The sequence below is a fragment of the Heptranchias perlo genome, chromosome 19, assembly GCF_035084215.1.
Source record: "Heptranchias perlo isolate sHepPer1 chromosome 19, sHepPer1.hap1, whole genome shotgun sequence".
NCBI classification, from domain to species: Eukaryota; Metazoa; Chordata; class Chondrichthyes; order Hexanchiformes; family Hexanchidae; genus Heptranchias; species Heptranchias perlo.
In genome coordinates this window covers 27,168,389-27,188,170 of record NC_090343.1, presented here as the reverse complement: position 1 = coordinate 27,188,170, position 19,782 = coordinate 27,168,389, and the positions used below count along the sequence as shown (strand labels likewise).

Sequence of the window (19,782 nt, the reverse complement as noted above, 5' to 3'; positions counted from 1 at the left end):
CATTACCACAACAGATTACCTGGTCATTTATCTCATTGCTGTTTGTGTGACCTTGCTCTGTTTCCCTACATCACTTGCCTCTGACAGCCTGATGACCTCAGACCACTGAGAAATTTTTGCGCTCACTCACAGTAACAGATCCTGAGTACCAAGTAGGAGATTCCCAATGAACATTCCCTTGTATGCAATTAAAAGGAGGAGGAGGAGGAGCAGTGCAGGAAGGAAGAAAGAAGAATGAGGCAGCTTTTGAGGAGACAGTGCCTTACAAGATATTACCCCCCCCCCCCCGCCCCCCAGCAAAGAAGTTACAGGCCATGTAGAACCTATGAAGACCTTAGTGGGGAGTTTTGTGTTAGACCCGCGGCTATGATCGTCTGCCTGGATAGCTATTCCTGTGGCTGTGAATATCATGACCGCACTTAACTTTTATGGCACATGCTCATTTCAAGCAGCCAAGGGGGCAAGTGCGATATCACCTCGGGTGCCGTTGAAGCACGTATTCATTAGGTAACTGACTCACTTTTTAGGAGAGCTGGAAAATTCATCCAGGTCAGTAGCATGATAGGGCCATCCAGGTTTTTCGCATTGTTGGATTGCCCAGTATGCAGGTTGCAAAAGGTTGACATACCGTTGCGAGCTTCCACTGTTAACCCTCTCAAATTTCTTAATACTTTCTAAATGTCCAAATGGTATGTAATTATTATATATAGCCCCCTTTCTCAGCTGCCTATGGGCAAAAACTCCTTAAATATTTTTTTTACTTGTTCGTGGGATGTGGGCGTCGCTGGCAAGGCCAGGATTTATTGCCCATCCATGATTGCCCTTGAGACGGTGGTGGTGAGCCGCCGCCTTGAACCGCTGCAGTCTGTGTGGTGAAGGTTCTCCCACTGCTGTTCGGTAGGGAGTTCCAGGATTTTGACCCAACGACGATGAAGGAACGGCGATATATTTCCAAGTCGGGATGGCGTATGACTTGGATGGGAACGTGCAGGTGGTGGTGTTCCTATGTGCCTGCTGCCCTTGTCCTTCTAGGTGGTAGAGGCTGCGGGTTTGGGAGGTGCTGTCGAAGAAGCCTTGGTGAGTTGCTGCAGTGCATCCTGTAGATGGTACACACTGCAGCCACAGGATACCGGCGGTGAAGGGAGTGAATGTTCAGGGCAGTGGATGGGGTGCCAATCAAGCAGGCTGCTTAGTCCTGGATGTTGTCGAGCTTCTTGAGTGTTGTTGGAGCTGCAAACATCCAGGCAAGTGGAGAGTATTCCATCACGCTCCTGACTTGTGCCTTGAAGATGGTGGAAAGGCTTTGGGAGTCAGGAGATGAGGCACATGCCGCAGAATACCCAGCCTCTGACCTGCTCTTGTAGTCGTAGTATTTATGTGACTGGTCCAGTTAAGTTTCTGGTCAATGGTGACCCCCAGGATGTTGATGGTGAGGGATTTGGCGATGGTAATGCTGTTGAATGTCAAGAGGAGGTGGTTAGACTCTCTCTTGTTGGAGATGGTCGTTGCCTGGCACTTGTCTGGCGCGAATGTTACTTGCTACTTATGAGCCCAAGCCTGGATGTTGTCCAGGTCTTTCTGCATGCGGGCATGGACTGCTTCATTATTCGAGGGGTTGAGAATGGAACTGAACACTGTGCAATGATCAGCGAACATCCCCATTTCTGACCCATTTCTATGATGGAGGGAAGGTCATTGATGAAGCAGCTGAAGATGGTTGAGCCAGGGACACTGCCCTGAGGAACTCCTGCAGCAATGTCCTGGGGCTGAGATGATTGGCCTCCAACAACCACTACCACCTTCCTTTGTGCTAGGTATGACTCCAGCCACTGGAGAGTTTTCCCCCTGATTCCCATTGACTTTAATTTTATTAGGGCTCCTTGGTGCTACACTCGGTCAAATGTTGCCTTGATGTCAAGGGCAGTCACACTCACCTCACCTCTGGAATTCAGCTCTTTTGTCCATGTTCGGACCAAGGCTGCAATGAGGTCTGGAGCTGAGTGGTCCTGTTGGAACCCAAACTGAGCATCGGTGAGCAGGTTATTGGTGAGTAAGTACCACTTGATAGCACTGTCAGTGACACCTTCCATCACTTTGCTGAGTGGACTGATGGGGCGGTAATTGGCCGGATTGGATTTGCCCTGCTTTTTGTGGACAGGATATACCTGGGCATTTTTCCACATTGTCGGGTAGATGCCAGTGTTGTGGCTGTACTGGAACAACTTGGCTAGAGACTAGACTAATTCTGGAGCAGTTCTTTCACCCACATTTACTGCTTTAATACATCAGTATTATAGAAATTGTTTTCATACTTTCCCATATCTTCTCTTTATGTCAGCAACTGATGAATGTATACCACAGCCCCCATCATCTTATCAAATCCATGTTCATTATTGAGCTTAATGCTATCGTGTAGCAGCCTATGGATGTTTCTTCCTTGTGGCTGCAGTAAATTGGCTGCTAGTCTGAGGTTAGTTTCTAAATAAACATTATATAAAACGAAAATGTTTTTTGTGTTGGGCATGGTCAGGGACACGATGACATTATCATGCCACTAATTCTATTATGGAGCGAGTCTCTACAGACCTATGTAAATGACATGCAGATTACTTTTCCTGGTCTACAGTGCCCTTCTTACTTTGCTTTGATGCTAATATGCTGAGATTTAAGCTTTGGTTACTGGCCAGTTGTCTTGCTCGTATGGCTCAGTTTGTGTTACCCCAGCCCATTCTCACGCTCTCTAGTTCCAAATCAGACATTAAAGCTTTGAAACTCAAGCATAGTCTGCATCCAAAGCTTTAGAATACTCAAACGTAAGTTTGTTATCATCATACTGATGAACATTGCTGGAAATGGCCACAAATCAGCATTCCAGCAAACAGGAGTCTGCTGTGTGATAGGGTTGCTACTTTTCTTCCTCCAACTTCCTCCATTTCCTTGCTTATGATGCTGACTGTATTATGTAGGTTTTGTGGGCACTGGAATCCTTCAGTATTTCACCTGTACCTGTTCTTTATGTGTGAGCGTAGACGTTGGCTGTCCACCAGCCATTTGACCACAGAGGGCATCACAGCTGAGCGCACCAGATGCCAACATGCGTAGATTTTCCATCAGGAGTCATTGGATAATAATAGAGGGAAATACGGCTGAGTTTTCACTTCCCTGATCTTTGGTGCAGTGGCTATTTTTAACATCCCTACTGTTGAAGATTGCTAACTCAATACAATTAGTGGAGGAGACCACTTAACTCTTTCAGTAACACAACTTTTTTGTGGTTTTAATGAATTATACTCCAAACAATGTTAGTCTATATTTCTGTTTATATCAAACATATAACGGATGCAATTTTAGTTAGTAATTAATAGAAGAATATAACATTGAGAGATAAATTCAGTTAAACCTTGTTGTCACAAAGGGAAGAATTTTAACACCCCCTGTCTAGTGGAAAGCAGGTGTGAGGGCCATTAAAATTGAGCCAGTCCATCACCCACTCCGTGTGGATTTTAACACCACTGTTTTTGGAGGCAGATGAGGCACCTGCCTAAATCGGGCAGGAGCCTCTTACAGGTATCTAAATCGTGATCTGTTCGGTCAATAGGACCCTGCTGGTCTTCTAATCATGGTCTGAATGGAAGGGCCCACCCCGCTTACTGAATGCTGCTTTGAAGACTGAAGACTCCTCAAAAGATAAGTGTTAAACTTTCCTTTGTGGGGCCAAGAGGAGCAAGAGTGCTCCTCCGTGCCCCACAAGGAAAGTCTGCTGCCTTGCTCTCCACCACCCCCACCCCCACCTCCACCCCCCCCACCTCCCCCATCTTCGAAACCCTGACGATACTTCCTCCCTGCTAATTACCTTCCAACCAGCGGGTGGCCTCTAGGCTGTGCAATTTTAACCATCTGGTCACCGGTTAGCTGCCTATTTCTGCCCATTTTGGGTGAGCAGCTGACAATCGGGATGCAAATGAGGACCAGATATTAAAATGTTCCAGGCCTCAAGTTGTTGCTGTTATGGGTTGGGGTTGACGCTCGCCAAAACCTGCTAAATGTGGTGAAATGTTTACGTAGGACAGACTGCCTCAAAAGCAGAGGATCAGACATTGTAGGAAATTCAAGTTACAAAGACACATTCAGTGTTGAGAGACTGAGAGCAAAATGCTGTGAAAATTCTCAAACAAAACTTTTAACTTTAAGTACATGCATACTTCCACATTCAATGTGAAATGCTTACAATTTCAAAAAAGTAACTGGCTGTGGCACATTACGCGCTGTAATATTTACACTGTCCTTGATTGATGCACAGTATTGTATCTACCGTGACTGGTATAAACACGAAAGAGTATAGATATGCTAAAAGTGCACTTAACACCAGCTTTTGTGCTGTTATTTGCTGCAGTATTTTTTAGTGGGAGCCATTATTTAAATATTAAAAAGATATCAACAGACGGCAACATAATTTAAAGCAAGCTGAGGTCTGGTTTCTATTTTTACCAGTTTTATTCACAAAAAATAATTCTGGATCTTTAAATTGTTAAATGTATACTTCATGAGATAACTGACACAGTTGTCAACTTGCGTAATTTTGAAAGTCATTGTCGTTGGGTTGAAGAATTAGATTTATGAGCTATCTGTGGTTAAAAGGGAATTAGTTCCTCTGAGTCAAAGAGTCAGTGTGAGCATTTAGATTTGTTAGTCAAGGCCAAGCAGGATACTCTATAATAATTACTGAATATAGAACTTCATGAGGAGGAAAAATGACTTGCAGGTGCCATCAATGTGAAGGAGTTACACAGGTCCTGCTTTAGCTTTGTAAATTTCTGGAACTCCATATTCCTGGAAAATATACTGTACAATATTGTCATGCAAATGCTTAAAATGTTCATATCCAGTTACTTCGTCTGTTATTTTAACAGAGGCATTAACCTGTTTAAAATAGTGTAGGTATAAATTCCTGGCTTAAACTATCAAAGCTGCCATGCGTGCACCCTTAGTACTAACTACAGGTAAGAGAGATGTTTTCTGAGTTCAATTCTTTCCCAGACATTCTATTTAAAACTCATTTAAATTTTACAATCCCACAACCCCACAGTCCCAGCAGGGAAATTGTTCTTAAAGGGAGTGCAGGTCAGAGATAGGACTACAATTCTATAGCCCCAGTTCTCCAACCTACATAACCTATAAGTCCAACTCCCCACTGAAAGCATAGAAATAGCCCGAGTATTACTGAGTTTAAAATGTCCATTCAAGATGCTTTAGCCCAAATGGTATCAAAAGACAAAACTTGTGATAGAACTGAATTATCATCTTTAAACAATCATTAACCTTGGTTGCTCTAACAGTTTGTGACATGTCATTTTATACGTTAGTTCAGCCCTCCCATACTATCAAGCTCATTGACTGCTAATGGCCAGTTTCCCCTGATATCAGCAGCACTCACCATGTCAATAAGACTGTTTTGAAAACAATCAGCAGAAATAGATAGAAAAAGATAAAGATAATCTCAGTTCTTATTAATTAATTCTTAAAAATGATGAAATTGTTTAGGATGTTGCTACACAGGTTGTTTAAATTTCTCCCACTTTAAGTAATGTTATTGTGTTTGCCACGCTTGGAGTGCGACTCCTTGCAAATGGGGTAGTGTTAGTGGGACAGGGTGTTAATATAATTTCAGTTCTAGTTTTTAGTCGACTTCAGGAAATTTCAGTCAACTGTCTGGTGGTTTCATATTAATACACATGGTATACATTATTGTGGTCCTAGTTTTGCAACGAATAATCCGGACTCTACAGCCCAGGATCATGTTTGTCTTGCCTGTGGCCTCCTGACACTGCTCTGAAACTTTGAGGGAACGGTCAATGATCACTCCCAAATCTTGGTCCTTCTCCATTACCTTTAATCAACACCTACTCATGTTACATTCTATGCCTATGTGCCTAACTGCACAGTTATCTGCATTGAAGAACATTTGCCAATCTTCATCTCACTTCCCCAATCTATCCACATCCAGTTGCAATCTATTTCTCTCTTCTAGGTTACTGACTGTGCCACACAATTTGGTATAATCTGCAAATTGAATTATGCTGCCTATGCTCTCCTCCAGATTGTTAATGAATATAATGAACAGAAGGAGACCTAGCACTGAATCCTGAATCAATTATGACCAGACCCCATTGGGAAGTTACCCCATTTAAAATCATTCCTTGCTCATGGGCTCTTGGCTAATTTTTTATCCACACTTCCCATTTCATCCCCCATACAATAAGACCTAATTTTTCTTGCAACCATAACAATCAATGGAAAAACATTATCAAAATTAATTTAATAATAGAAGATACTTGGGATGATTAAAAGCTGTTGCTTAAAACTGAATTCTGAAAGCACATGTTCTGATGGTATTATCTTCATAATTGACACTAGACTCTGCTAAACCCATTTGTGGAAGGAAGCCACAAGCTAATTGATTTTGCACTTAAGATACTCATTAATTTTGATAACTGTTGACAGACCATTGCAGTTTTCCGCTTGCTAAGTTTCATTTCAACAATCTGACATTGCTTCTCATGCTATAGTTAATTAATTAGGTGTCAGTCTTGGCTCAGTGGGAGCACACTTGCCTCTGAGTCAGAAGGTTGCGGGTTCAAATCCCAAATCAGAGACTTGAGCACATAATCTAGGCTGACATCAGTGCAGTACTGAGGGTATGCTGCATTGTTGGATGTGCTGCTTTTCAGATGAGATGTTAAACCGAGGCCCTGTCTGTCCTCTCAGGTGCACATAAAAGATCCCAAGGCACTATTCAAAGAAGAGCAGGGGAGTTCTCCCTAGTGTCCTGGCCAATATTTAATTCTCAATCAAAATCTGAGTCTCTTATTCATGCTGTGTACTGGTTAGCATGCCCAATTGGGTTAACAATTAATTCCTAATCATGGTATACTCTCACAGGAGAATGTCCACTATGTTCTCCTAACATTTCTAAAGGTGGAAAATAACACACATTAGCAGACCAGTGTGTACTTGGTCAGATTTATTTGTGTGAAATAAAATGCAAAAGACACTGTTAACATAATCCAACATTAAAAGAAAGCAATAAAACTATTATCAGTCCACAAGTGGTTAATATACCCTTTTGAGAAGGTCAGCTTAGAAAAAAGTCCTGTTGCTTGTCAACTTCTATCTCATAGACATTGACAAACAACAGGACTTTTGGATGAAACAGGCTTGCCTTTTAGTAGGCCTTCAAGATGAGATGTAGATGATGTGAGATTAAGTTCACCCGTAGAATTTGGATGTTTTTGCCAAAACTGAAACCATTTCCCTCAATCAAGGGAAAGGAGATTTATGCCATTACATTCTTTTCAAGTAAACAAACCAATTTTTAACAGATTTTTACACGTTGTGAGGTGACGTGTTAGTGTATGGAAATTGCTATTTCTTTTGTACTTGAAGGGGTTAAGTCTTTTATAATAGACTTTCCTATTAGCTCACTATCTTCAGAAAGAAGACTGGCTGTTAATCTGCATCTATTAACATTTCAAATAAGATGTTCCACTATTCAAAGCAACTTTAAATTAATGTTTCTGAACATTGACATTTCCTACTATATGTGGTCCTTCATTTTAAATCTTGGTGAGACAATAGATTTGATTTTAATTCTAGCTAATTTAAAAACTGTATGAAATAAAAACAGAAGTTTCCCAATTTGTCACCCAGAGCTGTTCGTGCGCACCTCTCAATAGTCAATTTTGGAGCAGCATAACTAAAGGCCTGGAAACAGCTTCTCACCCCATCCTCAATCAAGGGAAAGGAGAGAAAATATAAAAATTCCTCTGTCGAGGGAGTGTCATTCTCAAAAAGTAAATGTAACTATTTATTGATAGGCTGAAATGCTAGGTCAATTCTCCCATGCTGTGTTTCTGGCTGCTATTTGTAAATATTTTTCACTGATTTTCTCTGAAGATGAACACGAGAGGTAATTTTCTGACTTCATAGGAAACATAGGAACAGGAGTAGGCCATTCAGCCCCTTGTGCCTGCTCTGCCATTTGATAAGATCATGGCTGATCTGTGATCTAACTCCATATACCCGCCTTTGGCCCATAGCCCTTAAAACCTTTGGTTGCCAAAAAGCTGTCTATCTCACATTTAAATTTAGCAATTGAGCTAGTATCAATTGCCGTTTGCGGAAGAGAGTTCCAAACTTCTACCACCCTTTGTGTGTAGAAATGTTTTCTAATCTCGCTCCTGAAAGGTCTGGCTCTAATTTTTAGACTGTGCCCCCTACTCCTAGAATCCCCAACCAGCGGAAATAGTTTCTCTCTATCCACCCTATCTGTTCCCCTTAATATCTTATAAACTTCGATCAGATCACCCCTTAACCTTCTAAACTCTAGAGAATACAAGCCCAATTTGTGTAATCTCTCCTCGTAACTTAACCCTTGAAGTCCGGGTATCATTCTAGTAAACCTACACTGCACTCCCTCCAAGGCCAATATGTCCTTCCGAAGGTGCGGTGCCCAGAACTGCTCACAGTAATCCAGGTGCGGTCTTACCAGGGTTTTGTATAGCTGCAGCATAACTTCTGCCCCCTTGTACTCCAGTCCTCTAGATATAAAAGCCAGCATTCCATTAGCCTTATTGATTATTTTCTGCACCTGTTCATGACACTTCAATGATCTATGTCCTGTACCCCTAGGTCCCTTTGGATATCCACTGTTTTTAACTTTTTACCATTTAGAAAGTACCCTGTTCTATCCTTTTTTGATCCAAAGTGGATGACCTCACATTTGTCTACATTGAATTCCATTTGCCACAGTTTTGCCCATTCACCTAATCTATCAATATCGCTTTGTAATTTTATGTTTTCATCTCCACTGTTTACAATGCCACCAATCTTTGTGTCATCGGCAAACTTAGTTATGAGACTTTCATGTTCCCAATGGGGAGCATCACCTGCATGCACCTCATTCTGGATATTTAGGCACACTGTGCGCATAATCTTCTGGCCATTAATTCAAATGCGCAGAAAATGATGCGCAGTGCGCATCTGATTTTCCTGTATATGCTCCTGGCAGGTGAAGTTCTCTGCCAACATTGTAAAGGCAGAAAATGATGCCTGATGAATATAACTATTATTATCAAGGAGCAGTAAATGGAATTATACTTAGAATCTCCAGCATTTAACTTTTTTTCCTGTTGATGAATTTCTGAGGGTGGGAGTTCAATGTTTACTTTTAACAATTTGCATCAAATTCAGGTCTTTCATTTTTCTTTTATTGAAAAAAAATAAAATTGGGTGAAACTACCATTCATCAAGCAAAGTCAGTCAACAGCCTGTTGTTCACTTATTGTTAACTCCACAGCAATTTATCTAATTGTGGTAAAACAGGGCTGTTCCACCACAGTCCATCCCAAAAGAAATTGAAAATATTTAACTTGAAATGCTTTTTATATCACGAGGTACCATCTGCGAGGCACAATTTTTGTGAAACCAAATGTTAGAACAGAATATGATCAGTGTTTAAATTCTTAACAGCTTTCCTCTTCTTATTCACACACTAGAGAAAATTGTGCTTTAAACAAATATTCCCTCTGGAAACTACACTGCCATCAGTGAGCAGTAGGCCTAAACTAACTAATTAGGATGGGTCCTGTGGACATAGCTATTGCAAGGGCAGAACCAATTGTTTTTCTTTGTCAGGATGTCACTTTACAATGATACTTTAATCTGTAGACTATTGTCTCCTGTCTATTCCTATTTCCCAACTCGTAATTTAAAAGATATATTTCTATTTATTGTACCCATAATAATAAATATAAATAGTGAGACTTGGGACAATGTCTACTTAGTGGGTGGGCATAACATTATAACATGGTGACTCAGGTCAACAACATGTATTTTCCATATCTTTATGATTTATGTGAAAACTTAGTGAAATGATTTTAGAATTATCAACTGGATTGGTGTACTGATAAAATTGAATCTCTCAGTATGTCCTGAAAATAATTTTCATTCCTTGTATATGATCTGGAGACTGGAAGTGTGTAAATATTTGTATGACAACAGGTGCTAATGTGGAATAAACTTGGAATATAAGGGCTGGTCCTGTCATTATCATTCATTTTGTAGAATATCTGATCAAAGACTGTTCAATGTAACCAGTTTTAAAAAAGCAATGTCAGCATTATATTAATACCTATGAAAGCTTGTAATATCTAAAGAGAAAAATTAAGTTAATGTTAATTGAACATAGCATGTATAATATTTACCAAGTATCCACTGTATTGATTTTTAAAATATTTTTGTTCAAGCTATATCATGTCTGCCCTCTTTGCTTCCTCTGAAATATTCCATCGAATATCCCACACATGCGGCTCGATTTTAAAAGGGCGGTGGGATGGCAGCGGAGGGGTCATTGGGCAGCAAACCCAAATAATAAAAACTTAACGTTCCCAACTTAATTGGTGGCCATTAATCTTGTTTCTGGATTTGCCTTCCGAAAGCTGCGCAGTGGGCAGACTGCGCATCCGCATGTCAGGCTGTCAGCTGGAGCATCCGGATTTAAAGGGCCACTGTTCCAATGGATTTTGCTGGAGCAAAGAGCAAGAAAACCCAATGGAGCAGCACAGGGGCAGGGCTGCTCCAAGATTCAGCGATGCCTCACTTCAGCTGCTACTGGCTGGGGTGAGGAGGAGGAGGAGGAGGGAACTATTTCACCCGGCCGACAGGAGGAAGCGCCCTGCCTTTGCCACCAAGAAGGTCTGGCTCGAGGCGGCAGAGGAGGCCACCAGCAGGAGCACCATCTCCCGCACCTGGGCCCAGTGCAGGAAACGTTTCAATGACCTAACTAGGTCAGCAAAAGTGACTACACTTACTGATTCTCCTGCATTCTGTGGTGCACATCACTTCCCCCACCCCCCCACTCCAAACTCATTCTGCACTGCCAAGACGACTACTCACACTCACTTAAGGCTCATCCTCAACTTACCTGCACTTCCTGAGCACTTCCTCACCTCCCCATTTGTGACCCCACCACTACCACTCGCCCCAATCCTGATCCAATGTGATGTCTCTGTCTCATACTCACCCTCTGATGCACCTCTTTCATGGTCAGCCTCACCCAAAGCAATGCATTCATCAGTTGGCCACTTCACCATCACTCATTCACACGTCTGTACTTTCTCCCCTTCGAGGAGAAGCGAGCGCAAAATGCACGCGCGAGGGTGAGGACTGGAGAGGGGCCACAACAAATAGTAGTCCTCACGGAGGAGGAGGCCCTGCAGATCAGCCGCACCCTCGAGTGCCTGTCCGTCGGGGACGCCGAGACTGGCACCCCATAAATATCTGGTGACACAACTTTAACATTCATCACGCACAGCATGAATTGATGTTAACAATGATTGGCATTTTGAACATCTCAGTAACATCGCAACATGACACATCTGTGATGATGCTTAAAATAGACTTCTGTTCTCTTACAGGCCCTTCAACGACCACAGTGACGGGAAAGGGCAATTCCTCAGAGAAGCTCCTGGCCTCTGAGGGCGCACCGTCACATCTTAGCGAGCTATCCACCAGCGCAGATACTCACACCTCAGTGGGTCCTAGCAGTCGGTTAGTTGGGTTGGCACCTGGTGAGTCACCACAGACAAGTGAGCATGAGCAGACACTAGTGGCAGGGGCAGCTGTGGAGAGGCTGCGTCAGTGGGCGTATTCCTCACCAGACTCTGCTTAGCTGAATGCAGATGCTGAACCCCGGGGGCTATCCTTTAAAAGGAAAATGATTGAGGGACGGCAGCACATTGGCGAGGTACTGGAACAGGTGCCACGCACACTCTCCACAATAGCGCAGAGGATGGAGGAATCCAACTCCTGCATTAGTAGAATGGTGGCACAGGTACGGGAGGGAATCTCAGATATTATCACAGGGACATGAGCAACTGTCTGAGATAGTGTCACACGTAACTGCTGAAATGTCTGAGATAGTGTCGCAGGTGAGTGCGGGAATGTCTGCGATGGAGAGAATGGCAGCCTCTGTTGAGCTTCAAGCACGGCTCACAAATGAGTCCGTTCAGGCCTTGACAACAGCCGTTCGGACTCAGTGAATAACATTCTGCCGCCTTAAACAGGCAGACAGAAACTTTACAAACTGGGCTTCCAAGGCATCATACATGTCCACCAAACTGTTCTCCAGGAGGGTGGAAGGAGCGGTGTGGGCCTGGGCCAGGAGAGGGATGATGGCGAAAGGGACCATGGAAGAATGTAGGCCACTCAAAGTGCTCCCTCTCAACCAGTACCCGCAATGCTACCTCCTCTCCAGGTGGCCGAGTCAGCCCCTGCACAGGTGCAGGTGGAGTAGTCTTTGGAGGGGCCCTCAAGGGCTCCAAAACCCAGAGGGGGTCGGCTGAAAGCATCTAAGCGGTCTGGCCATGGACATGAGCAACCTCCCACTACCTCTGCTGCAGCCACAGGGGATGCACCACGTGGAAGCGGTTGGAAGAGAAAGGTTTTGTGATCACGAAGGGTATGCACAAGGGTGACTGACATGTTTTTCATTTATATTTGGTTTCTGTTAAAAGTCAGATTAAATGTTGTCATTCTCACCACAACTGCCACGACTTGCCCATTCTTGACTGGCTTTTATGATAGCGCCTTTTCATATGCTTCATCATGAACGGTGACACTTGATGCCACCCAGTGGGTCACTTTATAGTGGGTATATGTGTAGTTGCACAACTGTTTTGTTCCGGGTGGTGGGGGTGGGTGGTGTTGGCGCTGTTTTTTCCAGGTGTTGTGAGGACTGCACTCTTCTCACTTTCTGATCTTATGAGAACCGTTCACATATGAGTGACTCCCTGGCCTCACGAGTAGCCAGGTGAGCCGCTGCTCTGCCCCTAGGGTTGTCCTCCTCGTCCTCCTTCTACTCCTGCTCCTCCTCAATGTGGATGGTCGATGAGGGCATGGGCTTCCTCAACCAGTACCCCTCTCTTGTGCCATGTTGTGCAGGACACAACACACTAGTATAATGGGCTTGATTTTACCAGGCCTGCGGGTTTCCGGCTGGTTGGGTTTCGGGAGCGTGGTCAACACGCTCGGTGAAATTAGTGGGTTGCCCGCGCGATCGTAGCAGGCAACACACTAATAGGAATCAATTACCTGCTCCTCCGGGGTCCACGCTGCTGGTCTGCGCGTCGGGCGGGCTGCGCATGCGCAGTACGATCTGTCAGCTGGAGGCTCTCTAGTTAAAGGGGCAGTCCTCCACTGACAGATGCTGCAACCAATGGAACAAATTTCAGCATGGAGCAGCCCAGGGGGAAGGCTGCTCCCAGTTTAATGATGCCTCACTCCAGGTATCATCAGATGGGGTGAGGAGGAGGGCGAAGACAGAGATCTTCCACCCGGCGGGCGGGAAAAAGCGCCGGGTTGAAGCGGCCAGCCTCTGCCACCAAGAAGGCCTGGCTCGAGGTGGCAGAGGGGGTCACCTGCGCAACCAACATATCGCCCACCTGCATACAGTGCAGGAGGCGCTGCAATGACCTCAGTAGGTCAGCCACAGTGAGAACACGAAGTCTTTCCCCTACACTCCATCTGCCACAACACTGCCCCAACCTTCACATCTCCTTCGGCACCGCCAACACTACTCTGTCACATCACCCTTCATACCCACTCAAACCCCATCCTCATCTTACCTCCACCTACTCACCTCGCCAGTACTCATCCTGCCACTAACACACGACCCAATCCTCATACAATCTCATGGCTCTATCCCATACTCACCCTCTCGTGCATCTCCCTCACGGCCAGCCTCACTCAACCTGCCACCACCTGTGCTGCAGCCACAGGGCATGCATCACATATGTGCAGTAGGCAGCGTAAGGCAAACGTGTCGTGAGCATGAAGGAGGTGCACAAGGGTGTCGGAGGGTTTGCCATGGGTGTTACCTATATTGAATTTCAGAGCAACAAACAGCACACATTATATTGGCACCACCACTGCCATGTCTCCGCGAATCCTGTCCGTTGTGTCCAATAATGCCCGCTCCTGGGTATCACTATGAGGACCCACCACTGATGCCACCCATCGTGTTACTGCAGAGTAGGTGCAGGTGTATTTGCATGGCTCTTCCGCGCAGACGACTGAGAGACATCCGAGGTGTAGCCGGCTGCACCCTGGAAGGATGCGGAGGAGAAGTTGTGGAGGGCAGTGGTGACTTTGACAGCGACAGGTAAGCAGTTGGTGCTGGGGCCAGCCAGGAGCCGCTCGGCATGAAAGAGCCTGCAGATCTCCACGACTACATGTCGAGCGAATCTGCGCCTCCGTGTGCACTGCTGCTCTGAGAGGTCCGGGGAGCTGCGCCTCGGTCTGTGGACCCTGTGGCGAGGGTAGTGCCCTCTGCGATGCGTCTCTCTCTGCGGTAGCCCTCCCTCCTGCTGTGCAGGTGGGCGTGCAACAACTCCGTGTTGGGGGGCTCTGCGGCGGACGGCGTGGACTGCGAGGCTGCTGGGGCTGGTCATGCTGTTCGTCCTCCGAGGATGTCCACGCACCACCCATCTGGCAGGTGTTGGTCTGAGGGGTTGTGCAGGGTAGGTGGGTGGTTCCTCGGACTGGGGCTGCAGTTTCGTGTCGGTCTGTCCTCTGGCTTGGCGGGGGGTGGTGGGGGGCAGGGGTTGCCCTATGTGACGCGGTGGCCTCCTGCGTGGGTGAGGGCTCTCCCCCGTGGGGTGCACCTTGGCACCTGCCACAGGCTGCTGGCTGCAACACGCCTGGTTGGAGAGAGACTGTTTCCCCCAGTGTGGGAAACACGCTGCGATGCAGGTGAAATCCCACACTTCCTCTTTTGACAGCTGCTTCAGCTCATTAACTGACCTCAACAAGCAAGGTAAGTACTCTCAAGTGGAACCCCGCTGGCTTTAATTGCCTGCGGGATTCCCACCAGCGGGGGCCACGCACGCAGCCCCGCACGTCATCGGGGAACCCAGAAGTGGTCGGGATCGCGGCGCGATCCGGTCACGTGACCTCATATCGGGATTTTCGGGGCCTCCCCGCTGGAAACCCGCAGGAAACCCGACCCTAAAATCGAGCCCAATGTGACCCACTCCCACTGGTGCATATTGAAGTGCTCCCCCAGAATGATTGAGCCACCGAAATCGCATCTTCAGCGGTCCTAGCTCATATTCAATTATAGACCTGATGTCGTTGTATCATCACTGTTGCTCACTGATTGGGTTCCTCAGAGGTATCATGAGCCACATGTGCACGGGGTATCTCTTGTCCCTGAGGAGCCAGCCCTTAAGGGTGTTCAGTGCGTGGAAGAGGCCTGGGACGTTGGATTCCTTCAGAATGAATGAAACATGGCAGCTGCTAGGGAATCTGGCAGACACATGAAGAAATCTTTTACAGTGGTCGCAAATGAGCTGAGCGTTGATGGAGTGATACCCCTTTCTGTGGATGAACAGTCCTGGCTCGTGTGGAGGTGCTCAGATTGCTACATGCGTGCAATTTTGCACCCTGTACACGTGGGAAGCCAGCCACGTGTACAGGGTGGTCGTCTATGGGGAAGTTGACGTATCGCGAGGCTCTGTGAAACAAGCCGTCAGTAACCTGTCTTATGCACGTGTGCAGACGACTGAGAGACCCCGGCGATATCCCTGGTGGCACCCTGGAACGATCCGGAGGCGAAGAAGTTGAGGGCAGTGGCCGTCTTAACTGTGACAGTTAATGAGATGCCGCCAAGCCCAGCCGGGAGCAGCTCGGCATGATGGAGGCTGCAGATGACTGCCACCATTTGGCGACTCAACCTGAGCCTCCATATGCATTGCTCCTCAGAGAGGTCCAGGAAGCTGAGGCCTCGGTCAGTAGACTCTCTGACCAGGGTAGTGCTTCCTGCGATGTCGCTTCCTCTGTTGTTCCCCTCTGTGCTCTTGTGCAGGTGCCTGTGGCGTAGCACTGTGTTGTGGAGCTCCAAGTGGTGGAAGTGCATGCCGTGCCTGGCGAGGGTGGTGATGTTGCTCGTCCTCAGATGTACTGGTGAATAGCCATCGCGCCCCCCCCATCCTGATGGTGTCAGTTTGAGGGGGTCCGAAAAGTTGGTAAATATGTGTCAACAGAAAAATTCTGAGTGGAAACCAAGAATTCTCAGTCTAAACACAAAGATCTTCCAGCCAAAAGTTTGTCTGAGAGAACTAAGTGCCCTGCTGCAATAACTCACCTTTTATGCCCATCTGCCAGACAGGCATTTAAATGTCCAAATGGCTGCCGGCTGAAACACGACTCGTTCCCCATGGCGTGTTTCACACAGCACGGGAAGCATGTTGACGCAGCTCTTCAAGTATTTCGAGTACTTGAATTCCTTGTTTAAATATTGTCCCACCGGCTTTAATTGTTGGCGGGACTTCCGTGTTCGGGAACGGCGCACGCATACAATTGACTCTGGGTCATGCGCGTTCCTAGGTGTGTTGGAGCCGGGAATGCTGCCCTGGAAATTGCGATTTTCTTCGCCCCGGCCCCAACGCACCCACAGTTCCGGTTTAAAATCGAGCCCATGAACTCGGGAAAGCCCCCATACTTAGGTTAGTGAGTCTGGATGTCGGCAAAGGCTGGGTTTTGAACTCCAGCCCATTGAACGGAAATCCAATGCTCTCTTCACCAACTCTACAGCCAGAGCTACAGAATGCTAACAAAATGTAAACATCACCAGCTATTTAAAAACTTGTAAAGATAAAACTATGTGAAAGAGTATAAGGCATGACAGTAACTGTACCCAGAAGGAATACAGAATAATTAAAGCTTCAGTGGTCTCTAAATGTTATATATTTGTATCCTTTGAAATAAATGCATTAAAAAGTGACTTTACATATTTATTTAATGGGGGAGAAAGTTTGGAAGCTTTGCATTGTACATGAAGCGTTATTAAACATCAGGCTAGCTGATGTCGATCAGGCTGCTTCTCCATTGTGACATACTGAAAGGTAGCTGCTAGCAGTAATTTTAGCTTGGTGTCATGCAATATTTTTACTACAAAAGCAAAAGGGGTTTTACAATGGTTTCCCAGTGGATTGTGCTTAGATCTGCATGACATTTGTTTGCGCCTGCAGTTCCTCACATGGTGAGTTCCTGATTTTCGCCCCAAATCACCAGAGAGAAGGAAAAGCGACAGTAAGTCACCTATTCCAGAATAAAAGAGAGATAATGAAAAGAAGTCTTTTTCCCATGGCAAAAACTGCTGTGGAATAATGGTGTACTTTAGAAATGGTATCAACTTCTAAAAGTTCTTAGGACCTTTAGGCAAGTTGGCATCCTCTTAAAGTGATATTGAAAATGACATTGATTTGTTTAAGAATCAAACTTTATATTTTTTAATTACATTTTGTGCTTTAAATCTCAGTTTCTAAGTACCTTTTAACATTTCCCTTCAGGTCTTCACATGCAAAAACCAAGGCTGAAGCAGCAGATCAAGCTTCACAGGCTGCAAGCAATGAGTCCAGTATTGCAAGGGCGATCGCCAGGGAGCTGTCTCCAACTTTTTACCAGCCAGGTATTTTTATGATTTAAAATGATGTAAGATATCATGCAGATATAAAAATGACAGAAAACAAAAATAGATTCTTCCATAGAAAAACCGGTAACAGTTAAATAAACTTAAATATCAGGTAAATATGCTACAGGTCGATGGGTAGAATGGCCCATTGTCATTGCAAGCCTTATTATGTTCTTACACACAGGTGTCCAGTGTTTATATAATAGTTGATTCTTTCAACAAGTGTTTTCTCGCAGTGAAATACTGATTACACTACAAGAAGAAATCCAGGCTTGTTTCAAATGCTGTTTAGAATTAACAAGCACACTTACTCTTGGATTAGAATAAAAATTGCCTACCTCTGGATGGTATTTTTCAAATGGGCTGTCACAAAGTCATAATGTTCAGATGAAGAAAGCTTTTCAACCAAATTGATGTCATCCTTCTAGAATATCAACCCTACTATTACAGTATACATCTATCAAGTAAAGGGACTCAGATGGTGCTGGTGTCAGCAATCAAATACGAATCCATCCTGTTATCCTGCCACATGTTATATACCAGTTTACACGCACCAGAATGGGCCAGAATTTGCTGTCAAAATAACAGTGAGGCTAATTGCACTCACTATTATTTATGCATAAACGGTACAGCAACTTCAGGTGAGGGGCAGATGTGCAGTTAAATGCAAATATTCTAAAGTTGTTGTCCGAGTTGCGCCATCCCGCCGTTAGTTTCGCGAAAATGGCATCTCACTGAGTTCTTAACCATTGAAATGCATTAAATGGCATGAAGTTGCTGTATTTGCACGGTAGGTACAAACTAAACTCGCCACAGAAAGTTAAGTCTTGTCATTTCAAATGTATGTACCCTTTTAACAATGTGATAAGTGTTAATTACTGCTAATCAACCTCTTTGGCACTGAAAACTAATTATTACAAGTGTGGAGTCTCATTCCTTAAGGTATTAATTGTTGTTGGAGATTTTAAAAATGTCACATTTTAAATTTTTATTTACTTTTCCTTTTGGTCTCTTTTTACTCTCTCTCTTAATCCAATCTTTCTTTCTGTCTCTTTATTTCTCTTTCTGTACCTGATTTGACATTGAATTCACCCACTCTAATTTACACTACCAACTCAGTCCTTGCGCTGTTTATTTCTCAATCCATCAATCTGATTGGTTAAGGAGATACACAGTGCTTGCCCTGTCCACTCAGGTCCCAGATGCCCTGTTTCCCTTGCTGTGACGTTATCAGCTCACGTTTTCAGCAACTTTCCACCCAAAAATTTTAAAAATCTAAACTTGCAAAGGCAAGTCTAACTAACGGCAGACTCCGTTAGATGCCCTGCCACAGCAAATGGGCCATTGTAATTTGACATTGTCCTGTGGATGAAACGATTTGTCAGATAATTGCCGAGTTGCTTAAGTTCAGTTCAGATCAACAAATTTAAATTGAATGAAACGGAGTCAGTAGATTTAGACAAACTTAATTCACGTTGACGTCTGCTTCTTTATGTGATCAAGGACAATATATCTCTCAGGTTTTTCTTTGTAAAACTCTGCAGGGATTCTGGGATATACTCTAAGGAGTAAAAACCTCTTATAAATCAATAGTATTAAGTCTGTGAAGCACGTCTGTATGAAGCAAACATGGAGCTTTTTATTTGTTATTTTGGTTAGAAGTTATTAATGAATTTGAATGAACATAAAAACTGATAGGTTATGTTGCAAAAAATAATAAACCACGCCGGCATTTCCAGTGTCGATAAATTTTTTTAAGAGGATTATTGCCAGTGACATCAAACATAAGTGGTACAATTATGGTTTGGACACAAATTCTGTCTTTGTATTTTTTATTGACAAATAGAGAATAAACATTTAGATGAACTTAATTCACGTTGACTTCTGCTTCCTTATGTAATCAAGGACAATATAACTATCGGGTTTTTGCTGGAAACAAAGGGGCTGAAATTCTTTAAGCCCTGCTCTGCTGCTGAAAGTGCGACAGGACCGGACTTCCAGCTACAGTTTGGCATGCGAGTAACCCCGTCCTAAATCCTGGGAATGGGTTCATTAGCATAAAAGAGATGGATGTCTGCTTCACCATGGTGCTGCGTGGATATCTGTCCCATGGAACAAGAAAATCAAAGCAGCACCTTACTGCTCATCAGGGTGTGGGCCCATGTAGCCGTAGATAATATCTTTTTGAAATACTGCTGGAAATGCTGTTTTGCTGTTTTCCTAATGGCAATCGATGATTCTGCAATTGAATG

At 44.6% G+C, this 19,782-nt stretch overlaps 1 protein-coding gene across 2 annotated transcripts in view; it reads left to right on the top strand.

The window, feature by feature from the left end:
* Positions 1–19,782, top strand: part of jph2 (junctophilin 2) — a 97,723-nt gene that overhangs the window by 58,593 nt on the left and 19,348 nt on the right. For both annotated transcript variants that reach the window (XM_068000541.1, XM_068000543.1), the window contains exon 3: positions 17,409–17,527. In XM_068000541.1, coding sequence (XP_067856642.1) covers positions 17,409–17,527 — 119 coding nt within the window. The remainder of the gene's footprint in view (positions 1–17,408; positions 17,528–19,782) is intronic.